Source organism: Enhydra lutris, unplaced genomic scaffold, assembly GCF_002288905.1.
Source record: "Enhydra lutris kenyoni isolate GAN:26980312 unplaced genomic scaffold, ASM228890v2 scaffoldscaffold69, whole genome shotgun sequence".
Classification (NCBI taxonomy): Eukaryota; Metazoa; Chordata; class Mammalia; order Carnivora; family Mustelidae; genus Enhydra; species Enhydra lutris.
Genome location: NW_019154153.1, coordinates 5755678 through 5767051, shown reverse-complemented (window position 1 = coordinate 5767051; position 11374 = coordinate 5755678). Strand labels below are relative to the sequence as shown.

Genomic DNA, 11374 nt, shown 5'->3' with positions numbered 1-11374 from the left:
ATGGTGGATAATCTTTTTAAAGTGCTGTTGGATCCTGTTTGCTAGGATCTTGTTGAGAATCTTAGCATCCATATTCATCAGTGATATTGGTCTGAAATTCCCCTTTTTTGTGTGGTCTTTGCCTGGTTTGATGATCAGGGTAATACTGGCTTCATAAAAAGAGTCTGGAAGTTTTCCTTCCGTTTCAATTTTTTTAAACAGCATCAGGAGAATAGGTATTATTTCTTCTTTGAAAGTTTGGTAGAATTCCCCAGGGAATCCGTCAGGTCCTGGGCTCTTGTTTTTTGGGAGGTTTTTGATCACTGCTTCAATCTCGTTACTAGATATCAGTCTATTCAGGTTGTCGATTTCTTCCTGGTTCAATTTTGGGATTTTGTAGTTTTCCAGGAATGCATCCATTTCATCTAGGTTGCTTAACTTATTGGCATATAACTGTTGATAATAACTTCTGATGATTGTTTCTACTTCCTTGGTGTTAGCTGTGATCTCTCCCTTTTTATTCATAATTTTATTAATTTGAGCTTTCTCTCTTTTCTTTTGGATTAGTGTGGCCAATGGTTTATTGATCTTATTGATTCTTTCAAAAAACTGGCTTCTAGTTTCATTGATGTGTTCTACTATATCTCTAGTTTCTACCTCATTGATCTCTGCTCTAATCTTGATTATTTCCCTTCTTATGTTTGGAGTTAGTTTGATTTGTTGTTGATTCTCCAGTTCTTTAAGGTGTAGAGACAGCTGCTGTGTTCTGGATTTTCCAATTTTTTGAGGGAGGCTTGGATGGCTATGTATTTCCCCCTTAGGACTGCCTTTGCTGTATCCCATAGGTTTTGGACCGAAATGTCTTCATTCTCATTGGTTTCCATGAATTGTTTAAGTTCTTCTTTGATCTCCTGGTTGATCCAAGCATTCTTAACCAAGGTGGTCTTTAGCTTCCAGGTGTTTGAGTTCCTTCCAAACTTTTCCTTGTGATTGAGCTCCAGTTTCAAAGCATTGTGATCTGAGAATATGCGGGGAATAATCTCAGTCTTTTGGTATCAGTTGAGTCCTGATTTGTGACCCAGTATGTGGTCTATTCTTGAGAAGGTTCCGTGTGCACTTGAGAAGAATGAGTATTCTGTTGTTTTAGGGTGGAATGTTCTGTATATATCTATGAGGTCCATCTGGTCCAATGTGTCATTCAATACTCTTGTTTCTTTATTGGTTTTCTACTTGGATGATCTGTCAATTACTGAGAGATTGCCAAGAACTTTTAAATTGGCCTTGAACCCTTCTTTCCTTCATCCTTGTCTGCCTGTCTTCTGTTTTCTCCTTGCCCCAGTCATTTGTTTATTTATTCATTATTAATAATGTCTGCATGCCAGGTACAGGGAATAGAGGGGTAAGATACTCTATAATAAACACTCACTAAACCAGCCCTTGTGAAACTTGCCTTCCAGAAACTTGTACCACAATAAAATATAATGAATCTTATGAAAGAGGATGTAGACAGTGCTGTGGAGCCTTTTCTCTCTCCCTTCATCTTGTTTTGCCTTTTTCCTCCAGTCTCCATATAAACTCTTCCTTTTGTTTCTACTGTCTGTCCTTCTATCTATCCCTTGGCCTCACCCTGAACTCTGACAATGGTCAGTTCACATTACAGAAGAGATTTTTCCCATTTCCAACTCCCATGTGCACACACCCTCATGTCTGTGCAGTCACTTCCCTGATCACACGTTCAACACTTCCCTTCAGGGGCACAAGCATTAGATCCCTGTCACTTTGGGGCAGAGGAAAGACAGCTGCTTCCCCTCATGGGAGTCAGACCCTGAGAGACATAAAGTTCAGAGCCATTAGAGTTTTATGGTGAGCCAGAATAAAAAACCCCAGGAAAAAAATTTAAAACCCCCAGAATTCGTGTGAAGAAGTTAAAATTTGGTAAATCTGGAGGGCATCCTGCCATGTTGAATAGGTCAGACAAAGAAAGACAATTACTATATGATCCCATTTATATGTGGAATCTAAAAAAAGGGGGTGTGGAGAATGAGCTCATAGATACAAAGAACATATGGTGATTGAGAGAGGCAAGAGATAGGGGTGTGGGTGAAATGGGTAAAGGGCATCAAAGGTTACAAACATCCCCAGTTATAAAATAAATAAGTTATGGGATACAATGTACAACATGGTGACTATAGTTAATCCTGTAGTTGCATATAAAATTTTCTAACTATGTGATGATGCATGTTAACTAGATTTATTATGGTGATCATTTTACAATATATGCAAATATCGAACCATTATGTTGTATACCTGAAGTTAACATAATATTAGATGTCAGTTATACCTCAACTTAGGAGAGAGGTTAAAATGTGATACATATCAGTTTACAGAATATTTTCTGCATATATTTTACAACAGTATGAGATCCAGCAGGTAACCTCTCATCTCCATTTACAAGTCCAGCGTCTGTGGCTGAGAGAGATAAGCACTTGTTGATCACGGCCATATCAGGGTTTAATCTTTTATTTTTTTTTAAGATTTTATTTGACAGAGAGAGAGAGGGAGCTCACAAGTAGGCAGAGAGGCAGGCAGAGAAGAGAGGGGGAAGCAGGCTCCCCAACGAGCAGAGAGCCCGATGCGGGGCTCGATCCCAAGACCCTGAGATCATGACCTGAGCCAAAGGCAGAGGCCTAACCCACTGAGCCACCCAGGTGCCCCCATATTAGGGTTTAATCTTATGTCCTCTAACAAGTCCCCATTAATTCCTCATAGGAGCTCACAGCAACAAGGAAAGGAGGCCATTGCCTCAGAGGTTGTCACATTTGTTTAACAGCTCCTGCCACACAAAGGTCTAAGGACAGGCTGTGCCTAGTTATTCCTGAGCCTCCCAGGGATTTTTATATGGAGACTCAATCTCCCCGCCTACATGCACATACCTATGATCGTGTGTGTGTGCAAGTAAATGCACACACACACCTCTCACATAGATACATCCTGCTCCACTCCCCTCAACTGCTTGCTCTGATTCCTACTAATTCTCACTTACCTACCATTTGGAGGGATAGAATTCAATGTCAGATGCTTAATTGAGCAATTGAGAAATAATAATGTGATTGCTTATCCATTATTTCTTCCATGCCCTTTTTCTAAGTGTCCCTAAACACACACACACACACACACACACACACACACACACACACACACACCATCCCTCCAAGTTAATGTTATAAACTTACTCAGATGCTGTAAATCCACCTCAATGTGAGAGAGTCTCTTTATCCCTGTCCTGTTCCATTCAGGCAAAGGCAAATGAAGCTGTTTTTGGAGATTTCCCCAAACCGACATCTGTAATGTCCTCTTGGTATAAAACACCAGGAGGACATCGATGGCAATAATCAGAGCTAGCCCAATGTAGAACATTTTCAGGACATTTCTCCTGGGTATCATGTCCTGCCTCTGAAACTGTCACCTTCTGAGGGTCTGAACGTGTCACTGCCCAGGTTAGCTAAGGATCACAATCAGCAGAGCTCTGTCTCTGCCGGCTGCTGCCTGCTAAACCAGATGTTCTTTGACTGGAAAAGCTATCACAAACTGCCTGGCTTCTTCCTGAATATTGTCAAGTGTGTGGAGTGTGCCCGGGGCAGCTACCCAATAACTGGGAGGATACCTACCTGGGCACACCTTGCACTGTCTTAGAAGTCAGGTTAATGTTTGCCCCTGGAGCTACCTCAGGCTGTGGTGGGGGAGGTTTTCCTCTCCCTGTTTTGTTTCATTTCATTTTTTAATTTCTTTTCAGCGTTCCAGAATTCATTGTTTATGCACCACACCCAGTGCTCCACGCAATATGTGCCCTACATAATACCCACCTTCCACCCCCTCCCCTCCAAAATCCTCAGTTTGTTTCTCAGTGTCTACAGTCTCTTATGATTCATCTCCCCCTCCAATTCCCCCCAACTCACTTCTCCTCTCCATCTCCCCATGTCCTCCATGTTATTCCTTATGCTCCACAAATTAGTGAAACCATAGGATAATTGACTCTCTCTGTTTGACTGATTTCACTCAGCATAATCTATTCCAGTCCCATCCATGTTGATACAAAAGTTGGTTACTCATCCTTTCTGATGGAGGCATAATACTCCATAGTATATATAGACCATATCTTCTTTATCCATTCGTCCATTGAAGGGCATCTTGGTTCTTTCCACAGTTTGGTGATTGTGGACATTGCTGCTATGAACATTGGGGTATGGATGGCCCTTCTTTTCACTACATCTGTATCTTTGGGGTAAATTCCCAGTAGTGCAATTGCAAGGTCTTGGGAAGCTCTATATTTAATTTCTTAAGGAATCTCATCACTGTTTTCCAAAGTGGCTGTACCAACTTGCATTCCCACCAACAGTTTAAGAGGCTTCCCCTTTCTCCACACCCTCTCCAACACATGTTGTTTACTGTCTTGTTATTTTTGGCCATTCTAACTGTGTAAGGTGGTATCTCAATATTGTTTTGATCTGAATCTCCCTGATGGCTAATGATGATGAAAACTTTTTCATGTGTCTGTCAGCCATTTGTATGTCTTCTTTGGAGAAGAGTCTGTTCATGTCTTCTGCCCATTTTTTTGACATGATTATCTTTTGTGTGTGTTGAGTTTGAAGAGTTCTTTATAGATCTTGGATATCAGCTCTTTGTCTGTACTGCCATTTGTGATTATCTTCTGCCATTCGTGGGTTGCCTTTTTGTTTTGTTGACTGTTTCCTTTGCTGTGCAGAAGCTTTTGATTTTGATGAAGTTCCAAAAGTTCATTTTTGCTTTTGTTTCCTTTGCCTTTGGAGACATATCTTGAAAGAAGTTGCTGCAGCCGATGTCCAAGAGGTTACTGCCTATGTTCTCGTCTAGGATTTTGATAGATTCCTGCCTCATGTTGAGGTCTTTTATACATTTTGAGTTTATCTTTGTGTATGGTGTAAGAGAATGGTTGAGTTTCATTCTTCTATACATAACTGTCCAATTTTCCCAGCACAATTTATTGAAGAGACTGTCTTTTTTCCACTGTATATTTTTCCTGCTTGGCTGAAGATTATTTGACCATAAAATTGAGGATCCAGATCTGGGCTCTCTACTCTGTTCCACTGGTCTATGTGTCTCATTATTCCCTTCATATTCTCAGACCACAATGCTCTGAAACTGGAACCTAACCACAAGAAAAATTTCAGAAGGAATTCAAACACCTGGAAGCTAAAGACCACCTTGGTTAAGAATGCTTGGATCAACCAGGAAATCAATGAAGGACTTAAACAATTCATGGAAACCAATGAGAATGAAGACACTTCGGTCCAAAACCTATGGGATACAGCAAAGGCAGTCCTAAGGGGGAAATACTTAGCCATCCAAGCCTCCCTCAAAAAAATTGAAAAAACCAGAATACACCAACTCTCTACACCTTAAAGAACTGGTGAATCAACAATAAATTAAGCCAACCCAACACACAAGAAGGTAAATAATCAAGATTAGAGCAGAGATCAGTGAGATAGAAACTAGAGATACAGTAGAACACATCAATGAAACTAGAAGCCAGTTTTTTGAATGAATCAATAAGATCGATAATACATTGGTCAAACTAATCCAAAAGAAAAGATAGATGACCCAAATTAATAAAATTATGAATGAAAAGGGAGAAATCATGACTAACACCAAGGAAATTGAAACAATCATCAGAAATTATTATCAACAGTTATATGCCAACAAGTTAAGCAACCTAGACAAAATGGATGCATTCCTGGAAACCTATAAACTTCTAAAACTGAATCAGGAAGAAACTGACAACCTGAATAGACTAATATCTAGTAATGAGATTAAAGCAATGATCAAAAACCTCCCAAAAGACTGGAAGAGATTATGCTGAATGAAATAAGTCAAGCAGAGAGAGTCAATTATCATATGGTTTCACTTATTTGTGGAGCATAACAAATAGCATGGAGGACAAGGGGAGATTGAGAGGAGAAGGGAGTTGAGGGAAATTGGAAGGGGAGGTGAACCATGAGAGACTATGGACTCTGAAAAACAATCTGAGGGTTGTGAAGGGGTGGGGGGGGGGGAGGTTGGGGGAACCAGGTGGTGTGTATTGGAGAGGGCATGGATTGCATGGAGCACTGGCTGTGGTACAAAAATAATGAATACTGTCATCCTGAAAATAAATTTAAAAAATTAAAAAGAAAGAAGAAGAAGCAAACGGAGCTCTTCCTTACAGACCTCTTGGCCTTTGTGTGAAGGCAGGGTGCAATAAACTCCCCCTATACATCTTTGACTGTCCTTTCATCAGTGTTCTGGGAAACCACTGCACAGGACCAGAACTTTTCCAGTCTTGGCTGTGAATATGTGAGATTTGCCCCACAAAAGACCCTTCTGCCTTTCACATTCATGGGAAGATACTGGTCTCTTTTTTAAAGGAAGTGTTTTTCTATGGAGAAAGGGAACTGTGTCGACTTGAAGTCAACATTCAAAATTCTTATGCTTTATACATGCTTTTAAATACCTACTGAGGGGGTGCCTGGGTGGCTCAGTGGGTTAAAGCCTCTGACTTTGGCTCAGGTCATGATCCTGGGGTCCTGGGATTGAGCCCTGCATCGGGCTCTCTGCTCAGCGGGGAGCCTGCTTCCCTTCCTCTCTCTCTGCCTGCCTCTCTGCCTGCTTGTGATCTCTGTCTGTCAAATAAATAAATAAAATCTTTTTTTAAAAAAACAAAACAAAACAAAAACAAAAAACCTCCCAAAAAACAAGAATTCTACCAAACATTTTGGAATTCTTGGAAATCTAACAAACATTCAAAGAAGAAATAATACCTATTCTCCTGAAGCTGTTTTAAAAAATTGAAGCAGAAGGAAAACTTCCAGACTCTTTTTATGAAGCCAGTATTACCCTGATCCCCAAACCAGGCAAAGACCACACCAAAAAGGAGAATTTCAGACCAATATCACTGATGAATATGGATACTAAGATTCTCAACAAGATCCTAGCAAACAGGATCCAACAGCACATTAAAAAGATTATCCACCATGACCAGGTGGGATTCATCCCTGGGTTGCAAGTGTGGTTCAACATTCACAAATCAATCAATGGGATAGAAAAAATCAATAAGAGAAGAGAGAAGAACCACAAGGTCCTCTCAATTGATACAGAAAAAAAAAAAAATTGGACAAAATCCAGCATCCGTTCCTGATTAAAACACTTCAAAGTATAGGAATAGAGGGAACATTCCTGAACTTCATAAAATCTATCTATGAAAAACTCACAGCAAATATTATCCTCAATGGGGAAAAGCTGACAGCCTTCCCTTTGAGATCAGGAACACGACAAGGATGTCCACTCTCACCAATCTTGTTCAAGATAGTATTAGAAGTCCTAGCAACAGCAATCAGACAACAAAGAGAAATAAAAGGTATTCAGATTGGCAATGAAGAAGTCAAACTCTCTCTCTTCACAGATGACATGATACTTAAAATGGAAAACCCAAAAGACTCCATCCCCAAACTACTAGAACCCATACAGCAATTCAGTAATGTGGCAGGATACAAAATCAAAGCACAGAAATCAATTGCTTTCTTATACACTAACAATGAAAATACAGAAGGGGAAATGAGAGCATTGATTCCATTTATTATAGCACCAAGAATCATAAGATACTTGGGAATAAACCTAACCAAAGAGGTAAAGGATCTGTAATCAAGGAACTACAGAACACTCATGAAAGAAGTTGAAGAAGACACAAAAAGTTGGAAGACTATTCCATGCTCTTGGATCGGAAGAATAAACATTGTTAAAATGTCTATACTGCCTAGAATAATCTATACTTTTAATGCCATTCTGATTAAAATTCCACCGGCATTTTTCAAAGAGCTGGAGCAAACAATCCTAAAATTTGTATGGAACCAGAAGAGACTCCGAATTGCTAAGGAAATGTTGAAAAAGAAAAACAAAACTGGGAGCATCATGTTGCCTGATTTCAAGCTTTACTACAAAGCTTTGATCCCTAAGACAGCAAGGTACTGGCATAAAAACAGACACATAGACCAGTGGAATGGATTAAAGAGCCCAGATATGGACCCTCAACTTAATGGTCATTTCATTTTGTTTTTTAATGCTTCCACTCTCTCTGGTAAAATTACTCTCTGAAAGGGCATAAAGTATAGGAGACAAATACTATGAAAAAAGAATCCACAAAATGGGAAGCTTCCTTACGATATGTTTTTTGAGAAAAAGAGTCACATCTTAGATGTCTTTTTATCTAACACTACAGGGTCTTGAACATATTAGATGTGCAGCAAATGCTAGTTCAAAAAACTTGCATTTGGAGGAAAGACTGTCCTGCCGGATCTACCTAGAAACAGGTGGATGAGTTGGAAGCAGCCCCTGGGGGTGAGCCCCGGGGGATGGTCATGCTTTACTGGTGCCACCCTCCTCTCTCATCTGCACAGCTCCATACAACATGGTTCTACTCTGCCCCAGCTCCCAGTAACTCTTCTGCTTCCACACCTCACATTCACTCTATGTTTGGACAAATCATCTAATAATAATCATCATTGTTAATTAAATACTTCATATTGTTCCCCAGAGCCAAAAATTCAAAGTTGTTATTCTGCTGTTGGGTCCCTCCATAATCCTATCTCCCACCCCATCCCAGTCCCTTGAACTCTTCACTAGGTTCCCAAAAATGGTATATGCAGACAAAAGCTGAAGTAGACATATGGATTAAAGTAAAGAAATGCGGATTTTGGAAAATTAAGTAAAATGAAAAAGATCAAAATGTAAAGTAATCAGGTAGAGTTTTTTGTTTGTTTGTTTGTTTATCATCAAAATCTTTCCCATGCTCTCACCTGCAAATTGGAGTAAAAAATAAATTTAAAATGCATGGTCATTTCAATTTCTGGCATGAAATAGGGTAGATCCACTAATCTCTATTCCACCCCACAAAGAGCAGCTAAAAACTCTGAACATTAACATACATGAAAGGTAGAGAAAAGTGGGCAGAATGGCTGGAGATCTTGGAGCTGATGAACAACAGCAGTAAGATCCCTGTGTTTTCTTTCTCCTAATGTATCTTACCCTGGATGCTGGAGAAGTTGTTAAACTGTAAACGTCAATAAGAGAAGACAATAAAAGCCCCCAAGAAAAGCCTGCTCTCTCTAGCCAAAGGAACAGGAAAGGGACAGCCCAGTAAGAAAAAAAAAAAAAAGTTTAGATAATAACTGACCTACCACAGTCAACAGCCAGGACTGAGAAACCTGCTATTGCCATGGCCATCCCATCAACAAAGACCATATGGAGAGCTTGGGTTTCCACTCTGCCTATCCCCCTCCAAAATGGTGTCATAGAAAGCCAAGTAGGGAAACCATAATTTTTATCCCTGTTCTCCGGGATGCCAATAAGGGAATAGTAACAAAATGGCTCTCTCTTGTCCTAGTGGCATCAGCTGAGGCCTAATGGGGAATCTGAACTTTCTCCCTCAGCAGTATAATGAGGTACCCCTGCCCCACCAGGTTTCAAAGGAAGCCAAGTAGTAAACCTAGACTTCTGTTCCCACGTGGCATAACAAAGTAGTATCTTCCTTTTCCCAACAAGGCGGTGTCAGAAAGCTTGCTAAAACAGAAGATTTAAATAAAATTGAGTCTAATAACACAATACCCCTAATGTCCAGGATGCAATCAAAGATTACTTGTCATATCAAATCTCAACTTGAATGGAAAAAGGCAATCAACTGACAGCAACCCCTATATGGCATGGATGTTAGAATTGTCTGGAAAAAAATTAAAGCAGCCATAATTAAATAAAAATACTTCAGTGAGCACTATAAACATGCTTCAAATGAATGAAATAGAAGACATAAAGAAAAACCAATTGGAAATTTTGAACTGAAAAATACAATAAATAAAAATTATAAATCCAGGAAAAGCCTTAACAGCACAATGAAGAAAACATAGAAAAGAATCAGGCAACTTGATTAGAAGATAGAATAGAAATTACTCAATCTGAACAACAGTGAGACAGACTTAAAAAATAATAAAGAGGGATGCCTGGATGGCTCAGTCAGTTAAGTGTCTGCTTTTGGCTCAGGTCATGACCCCAAAGTCCTGGGATAGAATCCCACATGGGATCCTTGCTCAGTAAGGAGACTGCTTCTCCCTCTGCCTGCTGCTCTCCCTGCTTGTGCTTCCTTTTCCTCTCTCTGACAAATAAATAAAATCTTAAAAATAAAAAAATAATAAAAAAAATAGTAACAGAGCCTCAAGAACCTTAGACTTTAAGAAAATATCTAATATATTTCATCTGTGTCCTAGAAGGAGAGGAGAGAATGTGAGGCTAAACAAGAATTTAAATAAATAAGAGCTGGAGAGAGGGGGGACAAGATGGCGGGGAAGTAGGAGGAGGTGTCTTTTCAACCTGTACCCTAAAGTGAGCTGATTACCTACCAAAGAATTCCAATCACCCATGAAATCAGCCTGAGATCAGAATTATACACATCTGGATCTCTACAGGGGCAGAAGACTCCAGTAGGCAGGTAAAGTGGAGTGGGAAAGGCAGACTGATATCAGAAGATAAACAAAAGGGGGAGGGAGCCACCAGAGGTGACTGGTTGGAAAGTAATACCCCTAATAGGAGCGAGAGTGCCCTGCATCTGGGGACCAGCATTAACTTGGAGACTGGTTGAAAGCACTCCAAAAGAGCAAAAGATCACAGGGGGGAAATTATGGGAATCGGGGCGGCTAGGGACAGGGGCTTAAGTCCCCGGTCCCAGGACAGCCTCCCTTGGCGCGGAGCCAGAGAGAGTGCGGAGGAGAAACCAGGTCTTGATCCCTGAGCCACCAGCGCACCCGAGATTGTGTGGGTTCTGGCCCCTGTGTGGGGATGGGAGCCACGCCAGAGGGCAGAACGCGCGAGCCCTGCTACAGAGCCTGAGATACGCGCGCCCCTCATCCTCCCCTGAGAGAGGTACAAAGGCCCAGCCTGCACTCTTTGACACGTGCCATTGTTTCAGAGCCTAAGATGCGCGCCCCAGACTCTCCCCTGAAAGAGGTGCGCACAAGCCGGGCGCTCTTAGACCCAGAAAGACCAGGCACTCCCAGCCCGGGCCAGCGGAAAAATCTCAGTGTGCGATCGATGCTTGGAACCTCTCTGGCGGTCTGGAGCTGCCCAGACAGCCACCGCTGCTGCCCTGGTTTTGGGTACAAGCAGAAGATTCTGCGTCCCCAGGGACCGCGACTCGGAACCTGCTCTGCCAGCGGCCAAGGGGGTATTTATATGGGCTCTGCAACACCCACAGAAGAACAGACTGAGGCTTCTCTCTGAGAGGGAGGTCAGGGTGCAGTTTGCTTTCCTCTAAACCTACAAAAACCATCAAAAGCGGTCA

The 11374-nt window shown here is 41.1% G+C and overlaps 1 protein-coding gene across 1 annotated transcript in view; it reads right to left on the bottom strand.

The window, feature by feature from the left end:
• Positions 1 to 3396, bottom strand: part of LOC111159699 (polypeptide N-acetylgalactosaminyltransferase 8) — a 44080-nt gene extending 40684 nt beyond the window's left edge. The window contains exon 1 of the mRNA XM_022522261.1: positions 3213 to 3396. Within this exon, the coding sequence (XP_022377969.1) occupies positions 3213 to 3396 (184 nt within the window). The remainder of the gene's footprint in view (positions 1 to 3212) is intronic.
• Between the last annotated feature and the right edge of the window lie 7978 nt (positions 3397 to 11374).